Genomic DNA, 27,233 nt, shown 5'->3' with positions numbered 1-27,233 from the left:
TTTTATGCCCTCTAACTGGGTTTTCCCCAAGACTCTGTCCTGGGCTCCTTTCTTCCTACACTATTTCATCTGGTGATTGAATCAGAGCTCCAACTCAATTATTATCTTTATGCAAAACATGCCCTAGGCAGGGGTGAGGAGCCTGCAGCCTCAAGACCACATGTGGCCCTTTAGGTCCTCAGGTGAGACCTTTCACTGAATCCAAACTTCACAAAACAAATCCCCTTAATAAAAGGATTTATTCTATAAAACTTGGACTCAGTCAAAAGGCCCCACCCAAGGACCTAGAAGGCCACATGTGCAGGTCCCACCCCTGAACCTAGTCTCTCTGCTGTTCTATAGTCACAAATCTCCAACGGCCTCCTGAAATCTCAAATTGGATGGTCCCATAAGCATTTCAAACTCATCCAGTCCAAAACAGAATTCAATCTCTTTCTTCCCAAAGTCCTCTCACTTCCAAAAATCCCTATCACTGGTTAGGGCACCACCATTAATCCCAGTCACCGAGGTCCACAATCTTTGTGCCAACTCCTCACTTTCACTCACCCCACATATCCAAATCTTTTAACTTCTATTTTCACAATACCTCTAGTATACTTCCCCTTCTCTCTCATAACTCTATTTCAGAACCTCATCCTCTCTCACCTGGAGTCCAGGGCTTCTTAAACTTTTTCCCCTTCAGACTCCTTCAGCACTTTACCATATGGGGTCATGACCCACAGTTTAAGAAGCCCTGAACTATGCAATAGTCTTGTCCCTTCCTCAAGTCTTTCCCCACTTCAATTCATCTTTCACTCAAATACTATGGTGACTTATATAAAATGTGATCACATCACACTCTGATTAATGAGTGTGTCTCCTAGTTACCTTCAGGATCAAATAAATACTCCTTTGGCATTTAAACCTCTTCATAACCTGGACCCTTTCCTACTTTTCTGGCCTTCTTATACCTTACTCCCACCTACACACTATTCAGACATAGCGACCCACTTGCAGTTCCTCAAATACAACACTTCATATCCCATTTCCTTGTCTTTGTACTGGCTGTCTCCCATGTGTGGAAAGATATGCTCATTCACCTCTTCCTTTTAGCTTCCCTGGCCTCCTTCAACACTCAGCTCAAAGCCTAATTTCTGCAAAAGGCCATTCCCAGTCCCCCAGCTGCAAATGCTTTCCCCCTTCACAACGACTTCCATCTACTCTGCATGTATCTTGTATATACCTAGTTATTTTCATGTTGTCTCTCTCATTAGACTTGTTGTTGTTGTTCTGGGTTTTTTTGTCCTTCATTTTCAAAGAGGACCATGACACCAGGGAAATGATGACATGACTTGCAGTTGACTTTGATTTGAGTGAGGGAGAGCTGTGCAAGGTCACCAGCCTCACTTTCTCCTCCAGAGCCATCTGGGTCCAGTGGCCAGACAACTGGAGATGGTCTAAGATGCAATGGGAGACCCTGGGCCTTTTAGGCTCAGGCCTTTTCAGGTTCTCACTTTGAGTGAGGTAATGCCCACTCAGTGAATGGACCTCATAAAGAAGTGAGTCAAGGGATGGCCCCTTTAATTTAAAAAAAAAATTAAACTTGGAGGGGAAGACCCTCAGGGTTGCAGGTCAAAAGAGAAACAGTTACTACTGACATTCACTCAGAGCCAGGAGGGTCCGAAATATAGCCATTAAGTGGTGCTTGGGTAGGGACCTGCTGTGGTCCAATCTGTAAGCTCCAGAGTGAAATGGGTTCAATGCTGGTCTTTCCGAAAAAAGGGAGGGAGGAAGAGAGGGAAGGAGAGAGGGAGGAAGGAAGGTAGGTATCTAGCTAGTAAAACCCAAGTTATCTGGGCAGCTTCAAGCCATCAAAATTTACCTTCCTTTGGAGAGGGCTATTCACTGAATGATCATTACCTCACTCAAAGTGAGAACCTGAAAAGGCCTTAGCCTAAAAGGCCCAGGGTCTCCCATTGCATCCTGGGCCATCTCCAGTCATCCTGATGAATATCTGCCCACTGGACCCAAATGACTCTGGAGGAGAAAGTGAGGCTGGTGACTTTGCACAGCCCTCCCTCACTCAAATCAAAGTCAACTGCAAGTCATGTCATCATTTTCCTGATGTCACGGTCCTCTTTGAAAACAAAAGACAAACACAACCTGAGAGTAGTCTGAGCTGCCTGAATGGGGACCCAATCAGTTGGGCAACTTAGCTCACACTCTCCCTATCCTTCCCATTAAACTATATGCTCCTTGAAGGCTAGACTATTCTTTGCCTGTTTTTGTACCTCCATCACTAAGCACAGCACCCGGCACTTGTTGACTAACTGACCAACGATGCCTGAATCTCACTGTCTTGAGCTGTGAATTCTCTTCTAAGCAACAATTTATCAGTCACTAGGAAACTTGCTCTTGGATGTTTCGTAAGCACCTTCCTCCTCCTCCTGATTCATGTCCAAAATCTTGGCATTGTGCTTCATACTTCCCTTTAACTCACATTCAGTGACCTAGTCTTGTTGATTCTATTTCTAAAGTAGCTCCTGTATTCATAACATCCTTTCTCTAGTGACAATCTCATTTACAGAAGTCCTCATTAAAATCAATCCATCAGCAGGATTTTGTAAAGGAACTACCCCATTATGTGCCAGGCACAAACGTGAAACAGTTCCTAACCTCAAGGGGCCTACCTTCTAGTTTTATTTTTTTGAAAACTGAGTCTCATGCAGGTGGAGGAAAGGATACAGGATGCTGGATGGGTAGGGGTGTCTACTTCTGTGCCTGATCCCACCGCCGATTGGCACAGGAGCTTGACCTGGGCCAGCTTAAGCCACCCAGCCTCCTCCCTGCCCTGTGCTCCCAAGGGCTAACGACACTGATTCTGCACTTAGTACTATTGGTTAAGCTCAGCCCATTGCAGTTCAGAACTCCAGGGCTGAAGAGATCCACCAGCCTCTGTCTCCCTGGTAGCTGGGGATTAGAGGTGTCTGCCACCAAGGCCAGCAAGAAGCCTACATTCTCATAGGAGACATAAAAATGTTTAAATACATAAAGAATAAAAATAAAGAGAATATAAATACACACAAAATAGTTAAAGATAAGGTACTCTGGGTTGAAGGGCAATGACAGTTGGAGTGATCAGGAAAGGTTTCATGTAAAAGGTGGTACGTAAGCTTCATTTTTGAAGAAAGAAAAGGAGTTTATGTGGCAGAGGTAAGGAGGGAGAGCATTCCAGGAATGAGAGACAACCAGTAAAAAGAAATGGAGATGATACATGCAATGTCATTTCAGAGAAAAAGAAAAACAAACTAGAAAGATAGGATGGGGCCCAGTTGTGAAGAGAGGCAATTTGCAGCCTCTAGTTTATTAAGTAGGACAGTCACATGGTCAGATCTTCAATTACAGAAAAAATCACTACTTTGGCAACACCTCCATATTACCTTTCTTTTCTCACAGTCACTAGCTTAGTTCAGGCCTTCAAGACTCAAGTTCTTCCCTACTCTTCCCTCCACACTGCTGCCAAAGTATGTGGGCCTGGAATTGCAAAGGCAGAGTCTGGAGATGGAATGGCATGTGTGAGGACTAGAGAGAAGCCCAGTTTAGTCACACTATAGAGAACAAGAGGGAAAGTAGTGTCCAATGAAGATGAAAAGATACGATTGAGGCCAGACCGAGTAGGGTTTAAAAATTTAAAGAGGAGTTTATACTTTATCTTAGAGGCAATAGAAAGCCACTGGAGTTGACTGAGTCATATGGTCAAATCAATGTTTAAGGAAAATCACTCTTGCAGCTGTATGTCCTGTATGTCTTACTGTCCTATAGCTTATCTTCCTTTCTCAACCAAAGTCCTAGAAAAAGTTGTCTATACTTGATGTCTCTACTTTCTCTTCTCTCTTTTTCTCTTAATTTTATTTTTTAAATTATGAATTTATCAAGGATATAAAAAATTTCAAAATATAAAGAAAGATGGTACAGAAGAATCTTCGTGAAACCAAATCAATCCTAAACCCTCTGCATTGGGGGTGGGAGTGGAGGGTGGGAGGGGGGCAGAGCCAAGATGGCAGCTGGAAAGCAGGGATTTGCATGAGCTCCCCCCCAGGTCTCTCCAAAAACCTATAAAAAAATGGCTCTGAACAAATTCTAGAGCTGCAGAACCCATGGAATAGCAGAGGGAAGCAGGGCTCCAGTCCAAGACAGCCTGGATGGTCGTTGGGTAAGGACTATTACAGGGAGCTGGGAGCAGAGCTGAGCAGAGCCCAGTGTGGGCTGCACTCAGACCAAACAGACCAGGAGCCAGGCAGAACAGACCCTAGCACTCTGAATCAGTAAGCTGTGGCAGCTACCAGACTTCTTGACCCACAAACACCAAAGACAACAGAGAAGGTTAGTGGGGAAAGCTGTGGGGACAGAGTGAAAAGAGTTCGAGGTTTGGCCACCAGCCCAGGGGAGGTGGTGCAGCTCTCAGGAAAGAACTACAGCTACAGTTGCTTCTGGCCCCAGGCCCACCTGGTGGGAGGAATTAAGTGGCAGATCAGAGCAGGAGTGCAGAGCCTGCTTAAGATCTGAGTTGCAGTCTGGGTTGGCCATTCTTGGGGCAGGAGGAGTGCTGGTGTGGCAGAGCTTCCTGTGTAGAAATAGCTCTGAAAACAACAGCACAACCCCTCAAGTTTGGGACAAAGTACTCTCTACTCTACAAGCAGTCATACCCCGCTGAAAAAACTCAAGGGTCAAGTAGTTGGCTGGGAACATGGCCAGGCAGGGAAAACAGACTCAGATTCAGACTCAGACTTTGGAATCTTTCTTTGGTGACAAAGAAGACCAAAACATACAGTCAGAAGAAGTCAACAAAGTCAAAGAGCCTACATTAAAAGCCTCCAAGAAAAACATGAAGTGGTCTCAGGCCATGGAAGAGCTCAAAAAGGATTTGGAAAAGCAAGTTAGAGAGGTTGAGGAAAAATTGGGAAGAGAAATGAGAGTGATGCGAGAAAACCATGAAAAACAAGTCAATGACTCGCTAAAGGAGACCCAAGAAAATACTGAAGAAAACAACACCTTAAAAAATAGACTAACTCAAATGGCAAGATAGCTCCAAAAAGCCAATGAGGAGAAGAATGCCTTGAAAGGCAGAATTACCCAAATGGAAAAGGAGGTCCAAAAGTCCATTGAAGAAAATACTACCTTAAAAATTAGATTGGAGCAAGTGGAAGCTAGTGACTTGATGAGAAATCAAGATATTATAAAACAACCAAAGGAATGAAAAAATGAACGACAATGTGAAATATCTCACTGGAAAAACCACTGACCTGGAAAATAGATTCAGGAGAGATAATTTAAAAATTATTGGACTACTGAAAGCCACGATCAAAAAAAGAGCCTAGATATCATCTTTCGAGAAATTATCAAGGAGAACTACCCTGATATTCTAGAGCCAGAGGGTAAAATAGAAATTGAAAGAATCCAACAATTGCCTCCTGAAAAAGATCCCAAAAAGAAAACTCCTAGGAATATTGTCGACAAATTCCAGAGCTCCCAGATCAAGGGGAAAATACTGCAAGCAGCCAGAAAGAAACAATTTGAGTATTGTGGAAACGCAATCAGAGTAACACAAGATCTAGCAGCTTCTACATTAAGGGATCAAAGGGCTTGGAATATGACATTCTGGAGGTCAATGGAGCTAGGATTAAAACCAAGAATCACCTATCCAGCAAAACTGAGTATCATGCTCCAAGGCAAAATATGGATTTTCAATAAAATAGAAGATTTTCAAGCTTTCTCAGTGAAAAGACCAGAGCTGAATAGAAAATTTGACTTTCAAACACAAGAATCAAGAGAAGCATGAAAAGGTAATCAAGAAAGAGAAATCATAAGGGACTTACTAAAGTTGAACTGTTTTGTTTACATTCCTACATGGAAAGATGATGTGTATAATTCATGAGACCTCAGTATTAGGGTAGCCGAAGGGAATATACGTGCATATATATACATACATACATATATGTATGTATGTATATATATGTGTGTGTGTATATATGTGTACATATATGTATGTATATATATGTGTGTGTACATATATATGTATGTATATGTGTATATGTCTATATATGTGTGTCTGTATGTGTATATATATATATATATATATATATATATATATATATATATACACAGAGAGAGAGAGAGAGAGAGAGAGAGAGAGAGAGAGAGAGAGAGGGCACGGGGTCAGTTGAATATGAAGGGAGGATATCTAAAAAGAAATAAAATCAAATTAAGGGATGAGAGAGGAATATATTGAGAGAGGGAGAAAGGGAGAGATAGAATGGGGTAAATTATGTCACATAAAAGTGGCAAGAAAAAGCAGTTGTGTTGGGAGGGAAGAGGGGGCAAGTGAGGGGGAATGAGTTAATCTTGCTCTCATCGGATTTGACCTGAGGAGGGAGTAACATACACACTCAATTGGGTATCTTACCCCACAGGAAAGAAGGAGGAAGGGGACAAAAAAGGGGGATGATAGAAGGGAGGACAGAGAGAGGGAGGAGGTAATCAAAAGCAACCACTTTTGAAAAGGGACAGGGAGAAAAATGGATAAAGCGGAACAGGATAGGAAGGAGCAAAATATAGTCTTTCACAACATGAGGATTGTGGAAGGGTTTTGCATAATGATACACATGTGGCCTATGTTGAATTGCTTGCCTTCTTAGGGAGGGTGTGTGGGGAGGGAAGAGGGGAAAGAATTTGGAACTCAAAGTTTTAAAAGCAGATGTTCAAAACAAAAAAGTTTTTGCATGCAACTAGGAAGTAAGATATACAGGCAATGGAGCATAAAAATCTATCTTGCCCTGCAAGAAAGTAAGGGAAAAGGGTATGGGGGGGAGTGGGGTGACAGAAGGGAGGGTTGACTGGGGAATGAGGCAATCAGAATATATGCCATCTTGGAGTGGAGGAAGGGTAGAAATGGGGAGAAAATCTGTAATTCAAACTCTTGTGAAAATTAATGCTGAAAACTAAAAATATTAAATAAATAAATAACAAATAAAAACAAAACAAAATAAAAAAAAAGGCCTCTACATTCTGGCTTACAATCTTATCACTCAACTTATCACCAAAATTACAAATTAATTATCAAAGCTAATGGCTTTCCTCATGCTTTTAGACCTCTCTGCAGCATCTGAAAATGTTGACCACTCTCTTCTCTGGGTTTCTGTGACATCTCTCTTTTGCTTCACTTACTTGTTTGACTGCTTTTTCTCAGTCTCTTTTGCTGGATTATTACACGTGTTACTACTCCTAACTGTGGGTTTATCCTGAAGTTGTGTCCTAGGTTCACTTCTGTTTTCTCTCTATCGTCTCAATAATTTCATCAGTTTTCTTGGATTCAGTTATCATCTCTATAGAGATGACTCCCAGATGTACATATCCGGCCTTAGTCACCTCCAATACCACATCACCAAATGACTATTCAACATTTTAAAATGGATGTCTCATAGGCATCTCAAATTCTGCATATCTAAAACAACTTGTTATCTCCCCATGGTCTCTGTACCCACTTTCCTCTTTCTGTCAAGGATACCACTACTGTTATAGTCACTCAGGTTCAAAACCTCAGTGTTATACTCAAATCACTGTTACTCACTTCACACAACCAATCAATTGCCAAACCTTGTTTCTAATTTCATATTGATTACGTAAGTCCCTTTCTGCTGCTCACTGCTCATCAGGACACTTGCAATAGCCTGCTTATTGGTCTTTCTGCCTCAAGTTTCTCCCTACCCCAATCTATCCTCCACACAGCTGTTAAGTGTGAAGCACAAGTCTGAACATATAAATTCCAGTGGCCACCTCTTACCTGTAAGATCAAATATAAATTCACCTTTTGGACACAGAATTTGCTCTTCACAACCTGGCTCCATACTACCTTCATTAGCTTCTTACCTATCATTCCCCTCCATGCATTCTACTGTCCAGTTATACTGGCATACCTGCTGTTTCTCACAAAAAACATTCCATCTCTGGTCTCTATCCCTTTGCATTGGCTGTTCTCACTCATCTCTGCCTCTTGGAATCCTTAAGTTTCCTTGAAGGCAGGATCTAAATGCTTGATTAATGCATCTTCTCCATACCTAGAATGTTCTTCACTCAAATTTTTGCTCATGTATTCTTTATCTATTTCCATTTTTTAAAGTCTAACACAAATGTTAACACCAAGAAGCCTTCCATTTGGTAATAACTTCCCTCACCCAGTTTATATGTTTCGTTCATTTCTCTAATACACTTATTATTCATTATTTTGTTGTATGTTTATATATGTTTCATATCCCCTACTAGACTTTGAGCTTTGTAGGAATAGGAACCACGTCATACTTAAGTTTTGTATATCTCTCAATGTCTTTCATATTTGTTGAAATGAACTAACACATATGTTAATATGGTGGAGGGGATGAGGGGACAGAGAAAGATACATTGTAACTTGAGAGATCCTTGAGGTTGGGACTGTTTCTTTTTTGTCTTTGTATAACCAACACAAATGCTTGACACAGTAGGGGCATAGTAGGGATGGCTACACGGGAAGGAGGATGAGGGAACAGGGATGGCTGTACAGGACTGGGGCTAAGGAAAACAAGGATAACCACAACGAGGGTGAGGGGTGAGGATACAGGGATGGCTATACCGGAGGCAGGGGTGAGAGGACCAGGATGGCTACACACGGGTGAGGAAGTGAGAAGAAAAGATGACTGACTACATCGAGAGTGGGAAGTAGGGGGATAGGGACGGCTACACAGAAGTGAGGGTGAGAAGACAGAATGACTACACTGTGATGGGGGGTTGGGAGGTGAGGGGATAGGGTTGGTTTCTCTCAGGAAGGGGAGTGAGGGGACCGGGATGGGTACTCGGGAATGGGGAATGGGGGCACTGGGATGGCTATACTGGGGGCGGGGAGTGGGGGGCAGGGTTGGATATTCTGGGGATGGGGAGTGAAGGGACAGGGATGGCTATACTGGGGGCGGGGAGTGGGGGGCAGGGTTGGATATTCTGGGGATGGGGAGTGAAGGGACAGGGATGGCTATACTGGGGGCGGGGAGTGGGGGGCAGGGTTGGATATTCTGGGGATGGGGAGTGAAGGGACAGGGATGGCTATACTGTAGGTGAGGAGTGAAGGGACAGGGATGGCTATACTGTAGGTGAGGAGTGAGGGGGCAGGGATGGCTATGCTGTAGCTGGGGAGGGAGGGGGCAGGGATGGCTATGCTGTGGGTGGGGAGTGGGGGGCGGGGTTGGATATTCTAGGGGTGGGGAGTGAGGGGGCAGAGTCAGGGTGGCTAGTAGGACTGGAGGACAGCCGGGGAGGATGAGAACGGAGCTAAGGGTTACTCAGGAAGTCGCTGGGATGAAGATGGGCAGGTGGAGGAGCCGGAGGACGCCTTCCTCAGGGACACCACCTCCCGGGGTCCCCATGCTGGCTCTGGCCTCCTCCCGCCTCCAGGACTCACCTCCCTCAGGTGACACTGACCTGGGACCCTCATGCTCCAGGTCCTCCCCGGCCGGGCGTCGTGGGCGGGGAAGACGAAGACGAGCCCCGCGCGCAGGGGATTGTGGGAGCCCGTTCCCTGCCCTGCCGCGGGGCCAGTCAGCGCCGGGTAGCAACAGTCGTCAAGGCTCCGGCGGGGGCGGGGCTAGATCGGGCGGAACAGCCCCCAGTGGCTATTGACGTGGGAAAGTCAAGATCGGAAGTGATGATACGCGCTTCCGCTTGGCTCCGGATGTTCCTTCGAACGTTCTCCGGCTGGCGCCGGGCTGGATTCTGGGCTTTAAAGTCATGGACGGTGAGTGATGCACATTTAGAGTTTCGCCGTAAAACCTAAGCTGCCCCTTTTTTTTTAATTCGATTTTTTTTCAGTCCCAAATTCTCTCCCTTCCCCCTTCCTCTCCCTCAGCCATTGACAAGACCAGAAAAACAAAATCCATTACCAGCGTGCAGTCACGCAAAACAAATGCTCCCTTTTGCCGCGTCCAGACGAAAGAAAGAGGAGAAAGCGTGTTTCGGTCCGTTGGCGCTCTCATCCTCCAAGAAGGTGGATGGCTTGTCTCCTCATGAGCCCTTTAGAATTGTAATCATTGCGTCGATTAAGCTTTTCAAAGTTAATTATCCTTCAAGTATCGTTCTTGTATAAATTGTTCTCTTGGTTCTGCACGTGCCGCTTTGCATCAGTTCATACAAGGTTTCCCAGGTCTAGTATGCCCTTCATCATTTCTTACAGTATTTCGTCCCAGTCACATACCGTAGCTTGTTCAGTCAGTCCCTGAGTGACGGGCATCCCCCAGTTTACAACTCTGCGATCACAAAAAGAGGTGCTATATTTCTGTACTTAGGGGTCCTTCCCTTTCTTTGATCCCTTTGAGGTGTAGACCTGGCGTCAGTATTACCGGGTCCAAGGATATGCATGGTTTAGTAACAGCTTTATGAGCACAGTTCCAAATTGCTTCCAAATAGGCTCCACCGACAGCGGACTCCCTGACATTCCTTATCTTATCCAAAAACAGTTACTATGTGGTATTTACATTCACTCTGTGCTAGGAGGGCAGGGACCAGTTGTCCAATCTATGAGCTCCAGAGTGAATTGGATTTAAGGCTTGGTTTTTGAGAAAGAAATCAAGCCAGTAAACTCAAAGGTAGGGAGGCAGCCTTCAGCCATCGAAATGGAGCGCAGAGGGACATGAAGAGGGAGAGGCTACTCACAGATTTAGTTTGTCCTTCGTTCTCGAAGACGACCATGCCATCAGGGAAATGACATGACTTGCAGAACCCTGAGGGTCTCCCTCTCCCCATTTTTTTTTTGAGTTTTGATAAAAAGGGGCTATCCCTTGATTAACTTCTTAAAGAGGCCTATTCACTAATGGACATTACCTCACTCAAAGTGAGAACATGAAAAGACCTTGACCTGTAAGGGCCAGGGTCTCCCAATGCATCCTGGGCCATCTTTAGTCATCCTGGACTCAGATGGCTCTGGAGGAGAAAGTGAGGCTGGTGACCTTGCACATCCCCCCTCACTCAAATCAAAGTCAACTGTAAGTAGGTCATCATTTCCCTGATGTCATGGTCCTCTTTAAGAAAGAAGGACAAACACACAATCTTATCCAATCTGATGGGTGTGAGGTGATACCTTAGAGTTGTTTTCATTTGCATTTCTCTAATTATTAGTGACTTAAAGTATTTTTTATATTGCTATTTACGAAACTGCCTGTTCATATCCTTTGACTATCTATCAGTTGAAGATCGACCCTTACTTTTGTAAATTGGATTTAGTTCCTTTTATATCCTAGAAATGATTCCTTTATCAGAGAAACTTCCTGCAGAGATTCCCCCCCAATTTCTAACTTTTTTTCTAATTTTAGCTGCATTGAATTCATGTGCAAAATCTTTTTAATTTTATGTAATCAAAATTAGCTATTTTACTTCAACGTCTCTGTCTCTTGTTTGGTCACGAGTTCTTCCCTTATCCATCAATCTGACAGATAATTTCCTTCATACTGTATTAATTGGCTTATGTTGCCACCATTTATATCTAAATCATGTACCCATTTTGAGCTTGTCTTTATATTTTGTGTGAGTTACTGATCTATGCCTCATTTCTGCCACGCCACTTTCCAGCTTTCCCAGCAGTTTTTGCTGAATACTGAGTTCTTGCCCTAATAGTAGAGATCTTTGGGTTTATCAAACTGGAGGTTACAATGCTCATTAGCATCTGTGTATTGTGTACCTTAGTTGCTGTACTCATCAGTCTCTCTATTGTTCAGTACCAAAATGTTTTGATAATTACAGCTTCATGGTATAGTTTGAGATCTGGTACTGCTAGGCTCTCTTCCTTCCCCTTTTTTTCATTGATTCCCTTAATATTCTTGGCCTTTTGTTCCTCTAGATGAATTTTATTACTTTTCTTGCTTTATAAAGTAGTCTTTGGGAATTTGATTAGCATGATACTGTATAATTAATTTAGGTACTGTGGTAATTTTTGTTATATTGACTTGGCCTACCCATGAGAAATTAATATTTCTCTAGTTATTTGGATCTGCCTTCATTTATGTAAAGAATGTTTTGTAGTTGTATTCATAATATTCTTAGGTGTGTCTTAGCAGGCAGACTTCCAAGTCTTTTATGCTTTCCATCATTATTTTAAATGAAATCTCTTCCTTTTCTTGCTAGATTTTATTGATAATCTGTAGAAATGCTGATGATTTTTGTGTGTTTATTTTATGTCCTGTAACTTTGCTGAAGGTTTTTACTTGACTTTCTGGGGCTCTCTAAGTAAACCATTATATTAGCAGCAAAAAGTAATCATTTTGTTTCCCCTTTGCCTACACTTTTCTCTTTAATGAAATTACTGATTGTTTCTGTGATTTATTCTGTGACCCACTTACTCTTTAGGATTACATTATTTAGTTTCCTATTAATTGTTAATCTATCTTTCCATGACCCTTTTTTGAATGTAATTTTTTTGCATTATGATACAAAAATGATATATTTAATATTTATGCTTTTCTAAATTTGGCTGTGATGTTTTTGTACCCCAATACATGGTCAACTTTTGTGTAGGTGCCATGTACCACTGAGAAAAAGATATTTCTATTCCAATTCATTGTCTTCCATATCTAGTTAATATTTACCTCTTTAACTTTATTCTAGTTTATTTTTTGGTTGCATTTATCTAGTTCTGAGAGGGGAAAGTTGAGGTCCCGCACTATTATAGTTTTACTTTCTATTTCCTCATATAATTCATTTAACTTCTTTAAAAATTTAGATACTATACCATTTGGTGTATATATATTTAATATTGATATTACTTCACTGTCTATGGTACCTTTTAGCAAGATATTATCCTTATCTCTTTTTTAAGTACATGTATTTTTGCTCTTGCTTTGTCTGAGATCGTGATTGGTACCCCTGCTTTTTTGCTTCAGCTGAGGCATAAGGGATTCTGCTCTACCTCTTTACATTTATGCTGTGTGTGTCTCTACGCTTCTCTTTCTCTTACCTTTCACCTTGTCCCTCCTTCTGTCCTTTGCCCGCTCCAATCCACTCTCCCTTCTGTCAGTCTGTCTCCACTCCTTCTCTTATACCTGCCCTTTCCTATCTCCCAATATGGCAAGATAGATTTTTATCTCCGACCTCATATGTATGTTATCCCCTCTTTGAGCCAGTTCTGATGAGAGTAAGGTTCAAGCTGCCAGCCGCCTCTCATCTTCCATGCAGCCACCTTGATGGCTCTTTTGTTCCTCTTTTATGCAAGATAATTTACCTCATCCTGTCTATCCCTTCCATCTTCTCTCAGTGCAGTCCTCTTTCTCACACCTTCATTTTGTTTTTTTAGATATCCCATCACAGTCAGCTCATACCCACACGCTCTGTCTACGTGTAATCCTTCTAATCGCCAAAATAAAGTTCTTAGGAGTGACAGATATTATCTTTCTGTGTAGGAATATAAATAGTTTAACCTTATTGAAACCCTTCTATTTTCTCTTTCCTGGTTACCTTTTTATGCTTCTCTTGAGTCTTATATTTGAAGATCATATTTTCTGCTCAGTTCTCATCTTTTCATCAGGAATGCTTGAAAGTCTTCTATTTCATATGTGTGTATATATACATACACGTATATACATGCATTATTATTTTCTTTTCCACCAAGGGATTTCACTGGGTAGGTGATTTCTTGGTTGTAATCCCAGGTTCTTTGCCTTCCAGAATATGATATCCCAAGCCCATTTAATGTAGAAGCTGTTAAGTCCAATGTGATCACTACTGTGGCTCCTCAACATTTGAATTGTTTCTTTCTGGCTCTTTGTAGTATTTTCTTCTTGGCCTGGGAGCTCTGGAATTTGACTATAATATTCCTGGGAGTTTTCCTTTGGGGGTCTCTTTTAGGAGATGATTGGTTGATTCTTTCAATTTCTGTTTTACTCTCTGGTTCTAGTATATCAGGGCAGTTTTCCTTGATAATTTCTTGAAATATGATGTTCAGGCTTTTTTTTTTTTTTAATCATGGCTTCCAGGTAGTCTGAGAATTCTTAAATTATCTCTCCATCTATTTTCCAGTTTAGTCATATTTCCAATGAGAAATTTCACATTTTCTTCTATTTTTTCATTCTTTTGATTTTGTTTGTTTCTTGATGTCTCATAGATTCATTGGCTTCCACTTGTCCAACTCTAATTTTTAAAGAATTAGTTTCTTCAGTGAGCTTTTGTACCTTCTTTTCCATTTAGCCAATTCAACTTTTTAAGGAGTTTCCTTTGGTGAATTTTTGTTTATCTTTCTCTTTTTTTTTTTTTGTGCTTCCTTTACCAAGCTGTTGACTCTTTTTCTCATGATTCTCTTACATTACTCTCATTTCTTTTCCCAATTTTTCTTCTACCTCTCTTAGTTGATTTTTTTTTTGGCAGGAAGGCAGGGCAATTGGGGTTAAGTGACTTGCCCAAGGTCATACGGCTAGTAAGTGTGTCAAATCAGATTTGAACTCAGGTCCTCCTGACTTCAGGGCCGGTGCTCTACTCACTGCGCCACCTAGCTGCCCCATCTTAGTTGATTTTAGGCTCTTTCAGGAATTCTTTTTGGACCTGACACCAATTCACAGTTTTCTTTGAGGCTTCTCATGAACATTTTGACCTTGCTGTCCTCTTCTAGGTTTGCTGCTTGATTCGTCCTGTCACCATAGTAACTTTCCATGCTTGTTATTATTGTTGTGTTCTCTCAGCTTTGGTTTCGTTTTGCTTTTCCTCCCATCTATTTTGTGACTTCTCATTTTATTGTGGAGTTGAGCTCTGCTCATGGGTTGGAGAGGGTCTTGTCCCAAGTTTCTTGTGGCAGGGCTCAGGGCCTAGCTGCCAGACTGCACTGGGAGTGGGGGCTTCACTGCTGGCTTGCACTGGGGGCAGGGCCTTGCTGCCGATTTGCTGGCTACTGGTTTGTACCTGATTGAGACCTCTGGCTTGCATGAGGAGTAGGGCTGCTGGCCCCCAGAGGTCTGGCCTGCTGCTGGCTTCCTAGAGCACTGCCTGCAGCAGACCACACTCTCCTCCCACCCCAATGACCCTCCAGCCTGTCCTGGGCTTGAAAGCTGCTTCGGTGCTTCAAAATTGGTTTTGAGGTGTTAATCTGAGGTTGTTTGGAGGCCTTGCTCAGTCATCTTGGCTCAAGAAGTATTGTTTTATTATTTCATGATGTTTCGTGTAATAATTAGCTTCTGTTTGGCCAATTCTAATTTTCAATTTGTTTTCTTCAGTGAGGTTTTATTTACCAAGCTGTTACTCATCTTTTCATATCTTTCATAGCTCTCATTTCTTTTCCTCCTTTTTCCTCTACTGCTGTCATTTGTGTATTTAAAATAATTGTTTTGCCTTTTTTATTAAATCTTCAACCCTACTAGGAATTCTTTTGGGGCTTTTGTCCATTCTGTAGTTTTCTTAGAGGCTTTGCTCATAGATGTTTTCAAGTCATTTCTTCTTTTGCATTTGTGTCTTAAGCTTCCCTCTTTTCATAGTAGCTCTTTTGTTATGTTCCTTGTTTGCCCTCTAATCCAGCCTACTACTTGACTTTGGAATTTATTATAGTACTGCACTCTGCACATTGGGGGGGGGGAGTGGTCTGCCCTGAGCTTCTTTAATGCCCTTTATATTCTTTTGTCCTTTTATGGCCTTCTACTGCTTTCACAGCTCAATCTGGGGGCCTACAAGTTTTTACCAATCATACCCCAGAATGGTATGATTCAGGGAGAGGGCTGTTCATCTCTCACCTCACTCCTGGTCTGAGCTCTACAAGTTCCTGGCCCAGTTGGAGTCTGTTGGTTGAGTTTCAGGAGACAGCTCCTGGACTTAGTCATTGTTAGCCCATGGGAGGTTCTCGAAGTTCAGAGCAACTGGCTCTCCTTTGCTCTGGGACCCTTGCTGTTGGTTATGCCACTGCAGGCATACATGCTGGGCTGAAAGGCTGAAACTGAGTTGCCGTTTTGTTCCACAGCTATGTTTCAGAAACTTGTTTTTTCCTTCATTACTCAGTCAGGGCCCCTCCTTGCTAACAGTTGCTCCTTTCTACCCTGGATCTGTGACCCAGAACTAGGTAATTGGCTATAGAACTGCCAGGTGACACCCATTTCTGCACTAGCACTTCAGGGTACTATAGGCACAGCCCCAAAGCCAGTGCAGGGATGAAACGAGGCGCTAGTAAATCACTGAACATTTAATGAAGGATGAGGCTTAGTTTGTCCTAACACAGTAAACATATGCAACAAAGTTACAGCGGCAGTTTGCTTTTCTGGACTGGCTCTCTTCATCTCTATCCAAAAAAGAATCTCTTCAGTCAGTCATTAAAGCAGTGGTCATCAGAGTATGGTCACTCACATGGTCTCAGAATTCACCAGATCTGAGAGGAATGGAGTTCACATGGCTTGGGCACCTTATTGGCTTTCGACCAGGAAGCTACATCAGAGAAGCTGAGCCAGTTAGGTTTGGGGGTGAGGAGGAGGAGGAAGCTTTACCAGGGAAGCCATTAGGAAAGCGGTCTGTACAAAGTTGTGTGTGGGGAGGAAGCTGTATGAGGTTAAGAGTAAGAGAAGTCTTGTCAGGACGCTGCTGTCCTAACCCACCTGGAATCTTCCTACCCCAGTGCTTCCTCCCCCGGGGCTCTGTCTTGGCTGTTTCCGTCCTTGGGCACTGTACTGTGTTCTCACCTGCTGCCCCTGCCAGCCCCTACTCTTTTCTGATGTTACCACATAAGGCCAAATGTGTTAAGCTGGAAGAGATCATCTAGAATAGGGACTTGAGAAAATTAAACTCATTGTAACACCTAGGAACCCTGAGGCCCAGAGAGGGGGAAGGACTTGCCCAGGCCAGGGCACTGGGAACAGGGCACGTGCCCTGCAGTCCCCAGGTTAGGATTCTTTTTTCCTCTCCATCAGTGCTTGGTCATCAGACCAGCATTTAATTTACAGATTAATTAACTGAGGTCAAGAGGATTGGATTAACATATAAGATCACATAGGTGGCCTCTTTTCAGCGTTAAGGAAGAAAGGAAGTATTAAGCACCTACTATGTGCCAACCACTTTGCAAATATCTAATTTGATCCTTACATAACCTTGGGAGAAAGGTGCTTTTGTTATCCACATTTTACAGTTGAGAAAACTAAATCAGGCAGAAGTTACATGACTTGCCCAGGGTTACACAGGTAGTGTCTGAATTTGGATTTGAACTCAAGTCTTCCTGACTCCATGCCAGCACTCTGTCCACTAAACTAAGGCTTTCCCCACTGACAGGGCTTCCTCGTGGTTTAAGCAGCAAAGTGCTCTGACCACTGCACCACCTTGTTGTCTCTCAGGCATGCAGCTCCACCAGTTACCAGGCTTGTCATCTTAGGCAAGTAACATCGCCTCTCAGAGCCTTACTAGGTTGTTGTAAGCTAAGTGTAAGTAAACCTTAAAGCACTTCCAAGCCATATGTGTTAGGTTCTCTGAGTCTAGAATAGTTCCGTTATATTTTCCGTGATTATAAGGCCTCTCACAGTGTTTTATAAATCTCAAAGAACTTTAAGATGCTACTTAAAGATGAGTAGTTATATCCTGTGATTCTGTGGTCCCTTCCAAGTCTAACATTCATTTTTGACAATTCTCTGGCCTTTTCCAGCTTTACCAGTCAGATCCTGCTAGCTCTAACATTTCATATTCTGTTTCTGAGATCTCTTCAAATTCAGTAGTTTTAAGACTGTTCAGCCCCTTCCAGTTCTGACATTCTATGAAAGAAAAACTGTTGTAAAAGTATTTCCAGTCTAATGCACTTCTCCTACTTTTTAATAAAAGTAAAACATTTTTTTTTCTGTCCCTTCACATAGTGAAGAACTCTGGCCTGGTTACTCCCAAAAAAACTGTCTTATCTGTCAGTGCAAGAAAAATTAAGGACAATGCTGCAGATTGGCACAATTTATTATTGAAATGGGAGACTCTCAACAATATGGGGTTTTCTATTGCAAACAAAATAGGAAACATCAAAATCAGTGCATTGTAAGTATATGTAAAGTTCACAACGTAAGTAGTTTATTTCACATTTCTCCCATTGTGAAGTTTTCTCAGTTAGCGATTAGCTAAAATAGTTGGTCAAAGATAGAAACGATCAGCAACTCAGTTTTCTTCAGAAATGGCTATAGTTAGGTGCTTTGGACAACAAATCAGTGTGCTTTATCAATGTAAAACATTGTCCTTGTTTAACTGCAATGTGAATGCAAGTTAAATATTTAGAATTTTCAAATATAGTAACCATAAAGCAACATACAAATGTGTGGGATATTTGTGTAAACAAATGGTTTAGGTAGGTTCTGCTGGCTCTCAGAAGACTTGTTAAGTAGGAATAATTGTTGAAAGACACAAAGAAGCATTTTTCGTTACAGCAGTGAAAGGTAATGCTGCATGAATGACTCTTTTTTCACTCTAGTTGTTCCAACAAGAGCTGAGTAACAACAGACTCATAGAAAAGAATCAAAGAATCCCTGCTCTGCTACTTTTATGACATTAGACCAAGCACTAAAAAGTGGGAGAGTTAGAGTCATCTCTTAGGTCCCTTCCAGCTCTAAATCCTCATCCTATGTGTGAGCCATCATTAATACTGTAAACAGGATTGTTTCAGATGTAGTTTAGTCTTGATCACTTACAAGGTCCCTTTAATTCTGGCATGTCATTTGTAGTTTTGGTTTTCTAGTATTCACTCTACTGAGCAGGGCATTAAAATGTTTTATATTCTTGTTACTTTCCATGTTTCTGTAGTACTGAAGACAAGGTAGAACCAGAATGCAACAGCATTGCTTCTGGCATTCATTCTCCAAAGGAGCATCCAAAATATAATGAGGAACTTGAGATGTTGTGCAAGGAACTTCATGACACCTTGGAAAACTTGGTAAGAGTCCAAAGCTGAGATCATCCTCACAAGTTTATTAACTAAAGTGTTAGTCCAGTTAATACAGGTTAATTTCTCACCTACCTGATGTCTTAAAGTCTGATGAACTTCTACATAAATTTGGAAGCTTATTCCTTGAAATGTCTAAATACAATGTTTTGTTTGTTTTAAATTTTATTTAACCGTTTTGGTTAGAAATCTTTCTGTAGTGAGGTGCTCATTAATTTCAATACTTCAGGCATCTTCAATGTCATTTTGAGTACTCCATCTTCCTATATAGATCATAATCCCTTCGAGATTCGAATCACCATGTCTCCCAAAAATCCGCCACCTGGTGGATTCTGTTTGTGAGCCTCCTCAAATGTGACTAAACTGATTTGAGGATGAGATGTACAGCCTTCTGTTTGAAGGTTTTCAAGATTGCTAGGTCCTACCAAAATTTCCATTCTACTTTCAGCCAGATTCTGGAGGTAAGAGTCATCTCCATGGCACAATGAGGTATCAAAATAGGATTTCATAAATATCATTACATTTTAACCTGCCTTATTAGCCAGGGTGCTAAAAAGAATTGTAACCTGATGTCCCAGGGCCACCATTCATTTATTCTGTACCTTTTGTGTGCTGAGCATTTTGCTAGGCTCAGTATCTGCTCTCCTGGAGATCACATTTTAGGAAGATAAGAACGTAGATAGCAATACTGCACAATATTATGTGAAAGAGAAACAAAACAATGCTCTCTTAAGGTCTAGCCTACAATACAGCAATTGTTGCGCTACGTAGATGTGATTCGGGATGGGTTTCTGTGCTAGTCTTCCCCTGGATCTGCCGGTATAAAACTTCTTGTAGACTTTGGCATTTGAGCTACCCAGCCAGCCCACCAAAGTTGTACTCTGCATTAGGGTTTGAATGCTTGGCAGTTAAGCTAAAGAGAAGATCTCAGTGTCTGGCACCTTATCTTGCCAGGTAACTTTCAGAATCTTCCTAAAACAGTTCAAGTGGAAGCAGTTCAGTTTTCTGGAATGGCATTGATAGGTTTCACAAGGATACAACAGTGAAGTGAGCACAGTGGCTTTGTAGACATTCAGTTTGGTATGCAGTAAGTGAATTTAACTATAGCATTCACAATGTCTCCATTTACTGTGACCCTTGGTTCCATGTATGGATGGTGCAATGCTGTTTTCTTGGTGTTAGACCAAAATTAGCATAAGCAGCAGAGGATCGATCCATACTCTGTTATACCTCAGCCTCAGAGGCCATGTTGAGTACACAATCATCTGCAAACAAAAACCTGTGCACCAGTTCTCTCTCCACTTGGTCTTGACTTAAAGCCTTGTCAGGTTAAATGGTTTACTGTCAGTGCAATAGCTGACCCTGATGCCATTCTGTCCTTGTTAAAAGCGAGTGACAATATTGCAGAAGACATCATGCTAAAAATACAGGAGCAAGCACGTAGCCCTGCTTCAGTTCATTAGTGACTGGGAAAGTGTGAGAGCATCCTCCTTTATCCAGAACCATGCAAGCATTCCATCATGAAACCGGCATGCTGAGGAACTGCTTTGGGCAACCAAATTTCATCATGATCTTCCATAAGCCCTCATGTCTGATGGTATCAAAGGCCATGGTCCAGTCAATGAATGTTGCATACCAACCTTTGTTCTATGCCTGGCATTTCTCTTGGAGTTGTCAGGTAGCAAACACCATGCTGATGGTTCCTTAACCCTTTCTAAAGTCATACTGGCTCTTGGGCAGATGACCATCATTCAGGTGAAGGATCGGCCAACTGTATCAGCTTTGATTGACTTTTTAATTGCTTCTTTTGTCTGTTCGCAAGTTAACACAAAAGAAATAGAAAGTTAAGTAACAGTAGTTCTTACTGAGGGGAAATGATACTGATACGCCATTAGCTCACCATGAGACCCCTGGCAAGTTACTCCGTCTCTGGGCCCTTTTTTCCTCCACAACATGGTACAACAGAAAAGGGCATTGCATTTGGAGTCACTGAAAGACTTGGTGTTCAAGACAGACTTTTGTGGCAGCAAACATCTTTAGATAATTGAAAGCCTCAAATGTGATACAGCCCAATCTCTTATGATTTCTATTTTTTACCCAGATTTTTAAAAAATGGTGCAGCTAGGTCCAGCTGCTGTACCTGGCCAAGACATGGGTCCTGATGAACTTGGATTCCCCATCCAATTGCTCATCCTTTAACCTCTGATTTTCAAACAATGAAAATATGCTCAATTTGTCACCATAAAAAAAGTGAAGAGAAGCTGGCTATACTGCATGTCGACTTTAAAACCACTTTTAAAAAGACCCAATTTAAATTTATGAATTAGAAATGTAATCTCAAGCTGTTTAAGCCTGAACTCAGTTATTGATATGAGATTAAAGTAGATTTTAAATTAAGATGCTCAGACTCTTAAAAAAAAAATTGTCTTCTCCAGGCTAAGGTACAGGTGAAAATGGAAAAGTTAACATCAACCACTAAAGGAATTTGTAACCTAGAAAATTACCATCGTAGAAATGGAAATGATCAAACACCCCTTTTCCATACGTGGCCTACTACCTACTTCTGTAAGTAACCATAAAATTGCTGATTTCTGAGGCACGAAAGAGGGAAAGAATAAGATTGGACATGTTACAATTGCGAAGTGGTTTTCATTATACTGGGCTTTGAAATTAAATTCTAAGGATGATTTCTGTCCTTAGAGAAGAGAGGGGCCAGCTTGAAAGGATACATCTTAATTGAATATCTTCACTGCCTAAAAATTAAGAAGGCGCTCACAGCCAGCTTACTGGAATCAGAACGTAGAGGCAAAACTCCAGGCTCCAAATCCTACCTTTGCCACCTGGCCACGATGTGACCGTGGCAAGTAATTTAACCTGGCTGAACTTTAGTTTTCCTCTCTCTAAAATGGTAATAGCCTGAGGAGGCGCAGTTAATACAGATCTTAAGAGGATTCGATTGAGCAGTAGATGTGAAAATACTCTATGAATCTTCTATAAGGATCCAGCATTTTTAGAACTCAATGAAGCAGATTCCCATTTTTATGCTCCAAACGTGTGGTTAAGGACAGAGCATTTGATTCCCCCTCCATTAGCAGAAACCTGCACTTATTTAAAGAATGAGAATGCGCTTACGAGCATAAGAATTAAAAAATTTAGGACAAATTCTGGGTCTCGCAGCAGATGATAAACAACATCGCCCTGTCCACGTGCAGCACATTAGAGTTACGTCAGGCGCTTTCATGTCTCATTTTATTGATCTTCACAGCAGCTCTGTGGAGTCGATTCGGTAAATATTTTCATCTCCATTTTACAGATGAGGAAACTGAGGCCCACAGAGTCTGGTTTGTCCAAAGTTCTGCAACAAGGAAAGAATCTAGGTCACAAGCTCAGGTCTTCTGACTCTGTTCTGGCCCAGAGATGTTTCTGTTCTAATACACTGACTTCTTGATAATTTTAATGAACAGGGCAGCTGGGTGGCTCAGTGAGCAGAGCACCAGCCCTGGAGTCAGGAGGACCTGAGTTCAAATCCGGCCTCAGACACTTGACACACTTCCTAGCTGTGTGACCTGGGGCAAGTCACTTAACACCAATTGCCCTGCCTTCCCCCTCCAAAAAAAAAAGGTAAAAAAAGATAATTCTAATGAATGTAGCTCATATTTACAAAAAACATTCTTCACAACAAACAACCATGTGAAGTTTCACTTCTCCGTATTGAACTATGAATGAGTTCATCTGGGAAAAATTTCCAAAGAGAACCATTTTTGGGTGAAGAAAAGGGATTGGGGGGGGGGCATGTTTACTGCCCGTTACTCTAGATCTAAATTGAAATTTTTTCATTTATTATTTCAGTTCATTTTACAGACTGGATAGAGATATATGTGTAGAGATATAGATATATGTGTGCCTATGGATGTGTATGCCTCAACTGCATAAACCAATACAAATTATGCATCGAATTACCCAGGTCAGTCTCTTCACAGTGCTGTTATTGACTTAGGTTTTAATCATTTGGACTGATGCCAAAAACACCGGATTTAGAGTCAGAATACTACAATTTAGCTTCCAGTTCCATCACCTACTGTTAATATGGGGGATAAAGTACTGAATTTGGAGTTAGACAGGCCTACATTCAATTTTTGCCTCCATCATTTATTAGTTGTAAGACCAAGGGCAAGTCACTTAACTCTGAGCCCATTTCCTTATCTGCAAAATAGGAATAATATATGAAATTATTGTTCAGTCATGTCCAATTCTTTGTGACTCCATCTGAGTCATTACAGATGAGGAAACTGAGGCAAACAGGGTTAGGTAACCTTGCCCAGGATCACATAGGTAGTAAGTGTCTTGAGGCCAGATCTGAACTCAGGAAGATGAGTTTTCGTAACTCCAAGCCTAGCACGGTATCCAATATCTGTCTTCATAGAGTTGTTGTGACATTTAATCCAGTGATCATTAAGCACCTTTTATATGCAGAGCCTTATGCTTTGGGCACAGGAGGTGGTATTAGATTCTCTTTATAAATGAAACAGTCCCTGCCCTCAAAAAGCTTACATTCTAATGGGTGGATATGACAGGTACACAAATAAGTAAATAGGAGCTCATTTCAGGGGCATTTTAGGAAAGGCCTTCAGTAGGAAGTGGCCTGAAAGTAGCTAGGGATTCCAAGAGTATGTCCTTCATCTGCAGGAGAGCATTCCAGGCAGATTATTTAATGTCAGGTTCAAGGATCATCAGGTTGGCCCATTTAACCAGAACATAAAAGAGCGCATAACATGAAAAGCCTACACAAGTAAAACGAACCCACATTGGAAAGAGCTTTATTCTAGAGGCAACATTGAACAAGAGAATGATATAGAACCATAGCTTAGAAGTAAAAGGACAGTATCCATCTTATCCAGTCTCCTTGTTTTGCAGATGAAGGAACCAAACACATCGTCATACATTAATCAGTATCAGAGGTGGGATTTGAACAGTATTCTTAGCCACAGTAGTAGGCTGCCTCTTGATAGTTAAACCTGTGCTTATAGGAATAGCAGCATTGTAAATTGTGGAGTAAAAATTGAGAGGAGAAACTGGTAATAGGGAGAGCAGTTAGGATACTCCAGTAGTCCTGGCAAGAGATGATGAAGGCCAGGGCTAGGATAAAGTAGAGAGAAAGCAATGGATTCAGGAGCTGTTGCAGAAATAAGATGGACAAGACTTGGCAACTAACAGGATATAGGGGTGAGTGGAAGAACAGATACAGGGAAGATACACACAAGGACTCATCTCTCTCAGACACTTATTAGCTGGGCAGTAACTCTGGGCAAGTCGCCTAACCCTGTTTGCCTCAGTTTCCTCGTTTGTTAAAATGAGCTGAAGGGATGGCAAAGCATTCCAGTATCTTTGCCCGGAAAATCCCATTTGGGGTCACAAAGAGTCAGATATGACTGAACAACTGAACAACAAAACAACTGGGTGAGCAGCGTCAAGGATGACGCTGAGGTTGAAAACTTGAGAAGGATGGCCATGCCTTCCATCAAAATAGAGAACACAGGAGGAGCAATACATTTAGGGGGAAAGATAATTAGCTCTGGTTTGGACAGTTTAAGGTCCCTATTGGTCATTTTTAACTGCCAGCTGGTGTTGAGAGACCTTGTGAAAGCTGCTGTCACTAAAACAGTACGGAGCAGTGGTGTCAATCTCAAATAGAAATTAATCATCTTGGATCCTCCTTCAGGCCACACAGTGACTTAGAAAACCACAAAGTAACATTATGGGGTATTTTTATTTATTTTGTGAAGTGTTTCCCAGTTACATTTTAATCTGGTTGGGATCAGACTTTTGTGTAGGCAAAGATAGTGTACACCCATACGGTGAACTCTACATTATAAAGGGCTCAAGGAGATTGTGTTTGTAATGGTCTCGCAAACCTTAAACCCTCACACAAATGCTAGCCATTTACTCTAAATATTATTAGTTATTATATAATATTGATTACATATTACATATATTATACATTGTAGATTACATATAATGCATATTATATATAATAATATTATTTAGTGACCTTGGACAAGTAATCTAACCTTTCTGAGCCTACATTTCCCTATTTCTAAAGTGGAGATAGCAGGATCATTGGGGGGAAAACATTTTATGAACTGTAAAGCACTAAATAAATGTGAATTTTTATTTGTTGCACATGAGTTGTCTTAAACCTTCCTTCCAGTCATTCTCCATGTATTTCAGATGAAGTTTCCCATAAGCTTTCAGAAATGTACAAGAAGGAAATACTCCTCAAACGCATCATTGTTGAAGAGCTCGCCCATGCTACGAACCAGGATCTCATTTTAAGCTACCTCTCTATGTGGTTGTACCAGCCCTACGTTGAGAACAGCAGGCTTGATGTGGAAAGCATGCTACTTGAAACTGGACATCGAGCATTATAATTTTTCCAGAACGATTTTGTTTTTGAATCCAAACTCCCCAAACCAGAATGAACCTTTCTTTCCAGGTCTCATGACATAGGCCCACTGTTGCCTCATACATTCCTTCCAGGGTCACTTGCAGAATGAGTTGCTTCAGTTCCACCTTATGTATCTCTTAACATCACTCTGGTACTAACTTTTAAAGTGGGTGCTAGTCATCTACTCAGTACCTACTGTTAAAACCATGACCCTCCAAAAACTGATCGTGTTTGGCAGAAAATGTTTAGAGCAGCATTTACTTCCACAGTAAGTTCCAAATGATTCTCAGCCTACTGTTTAAAAAAAAAAAAACACCACCCACACAATGGGGTGAGATCAGGGAAATGAAAGGAGGTACCTTTCACAATTATAAATGGGAGAATCCTAAACCAAAGGATAGAAGTGTAAGATTAAAATGCATGTGTACAAACAAAACCAAGAGAAACTATAGATTCTTTGAACCCTTTGACCCAGATATCTGTCTTCTACAAGGCACATACAACAAAAGGAGGCCAAAGAGGGAGGTGAGGGACAGCCCCGTTGTTGTTAATGGCACTTTTTGTGGAAGAAACAAGAAATTTGAGTTACTCGGAGCAACTAGGGAAGATGTGCATGAACTTATGTAGAGTGAAGAAAGCAGAATCAAGAACTATGTTTGATGGAAAGAAAAATTTTAAAAAATGAGGTTAGGGTAAGTAATATTAATCAGAAGACCGATGAGACACGTGGTTTTTCTCTCGGCAGGTTGAGGGGTTTTTCTGGTGTGGAGCGGTGTGTCAGTTTCACTTGCCTAACTGTTTTTGTTACAAAGGGGAGTGGGGGCAGAGATATATAAATGCTATTTTAAAAGAAAGCAGTAATTTAAAAAGTCCTTTTTCAGATATTTGTAATTGCTCATTATCCAGCTCTATTTTCAAGCCCTCAAAAAGCAGCATAGTAGTCAAGATTTTGCTGGAATTCAGAGTCAGAAAGACCTAGGTTCAGATGCTGCTTTTTATACTTACGAGCTGTGTGACCACAGCACTTAATATGTCATTAAAAGGAAGATCATACCACCGATGATACCTACCTTGTGGAATTATTTTAACACCCAAGCAAGTTAATGTATATTAAAGCACTACAAATTTTTAAGTTCTATGCTGGTAATTATTCTCCTTGAAAATGCATTTGTGCCTGCTCTGTACCTGACGTATACTTCCACCAGATTTTTATTTCCTTTAATGTCCTGAAATCCCTTAGGTTACCCTCTAAATGCCAAAGCTTCCTTCACCTTTTCTGCTTGATAATCCCTCGCTGGATTGGCTTTTCTTCTTAGGTCTCCTTTTCCTTTCCTTTTTTGCCCTTATTAATCAACATACAGCAAGACACAGGATAACATAATAACCATGCTCATGAACTTCTTTTGAAACTGTAATTTGGGAAAACCCCTTGCACATAGTAGGTACATAATACTTAAGAAAGCTAGCTCTGTAATATTAGTAATTATTTTTTCAACCCTATAAACTTGTGGTTCATCATGACTCATGAAATATGGCATTCATTCATAACTCCACTTTTCTCAAATTTTAAACATTAATATGCCACTGCTTCTATTTTGTACAAAATTACCAAGGATATAACTTTATTTTTCTAGGATAAAAACTATCATGGTCCAATGCCTGCATTTTATCTTATGAGCTTCATACATACATATACACACGTATATTTTTACCATTTCCAAGGCTGAGGTAGAAGTTCATTTAATAATTAATAGATTTATCCAAAACTGGAAAGGGAAAGGGGAAGGTAAAGAGCAAACAAGTGAAAATAAATATTAAAAATATGTAAATGCCAACTAAACAATGTTTTAATTCCTGTTATTAAGTATTATTTTAATACTTGGT

The 27,233-nt window shown here is 41.3% G+C and overlaps 2 protein-coding genes across 3 annotated transcripts in view; one reads left to right on the top strand and one right to left on the bottom strand.

The window, feature by feature from the left end:
• Nucleotides 1–9,676, bottom strand: part of TECPR2 (tectonin beta-propeller repeat containing 2) — a 147,498-nt gene extending 137,822 nt beyond the window's left edge. The window contains exon 1 of one of the 2 annotated variants that reach the window (XM_036750605.1): nt 9,461–9,676. The gene's annotated coding sequence lies outside the window, so the exon portion shown is untranslated. The remainder of the gene's footprint in view (nt 1–9,460) is intronic. The other variant, XM_036750606.1, reaches the window with a different exon arrangement.
• Nucleotides 9,677–9,708: 32 nt separating this feature from the next.
• On the top strand, nt 9,709–26,485 carry LOC118843156 (cyclin dependent kinase 2 interacting protein). Its single transcript, XM_036750604.1, has 5 exons — nt 9,709–9,793; nt 17,841–18,009; nt 18,766–18,895; nt 21,340–21,469; nt 25,133–26,485. Exons 1-5 carry the CDS (start codon nt 9,787–9,789, stop codon nt 25,330–25,332), a joined length of 636 nt encoding a protein of 211 aa, XP_036606499.1. The 5' UTR covers nt 9,709–9,786; the 3' UTR covers nt 25,333–26,485.
• Nucleotides 26,486–27,233: the final 748 nt, after the last annotated feature.

Source organism: Trichosurus vulpecula, chromosome 3 (genome assembly GCF_011100635.1).
Source record: "Trichosurus vulpecula isolate mTriVul1 chromosome 3, mTriVul1.pri, whole genome shotgun sequence".
Classification (NCBI taxonomy): Eukaryota; Metazoa; Chordata; class Mammalia; order Diprotodontia; family Phalangeridae; genus Trichosurus; species Trichosurus vulpecula.
This window is presented reverse-complemented; position numbering and strand designations above follow the sequence as displayed.

What these genes read in the sequence shown, in the direction of transcription:
- LOC118843156 (XM_036750604.1), top strand. An exon ending in AACATCAAAATCAGTGCATT is followed by an intron (nt 18,010 to 18,765) that starts GTAAGTATATGT and finishes ATGTTTCTGTAG; the next exon opens with TACTGAAGACAAGGTAGAAC. An exon ending in GTGGCCTACTACCTACTTCT is followed by an intron (nt 21,470 to 25,132) that starts GTAAGTAACCAT and finishes CATGTATTTCAG; the next exon opens with ATGAAGTTTCCCATAAGCTT.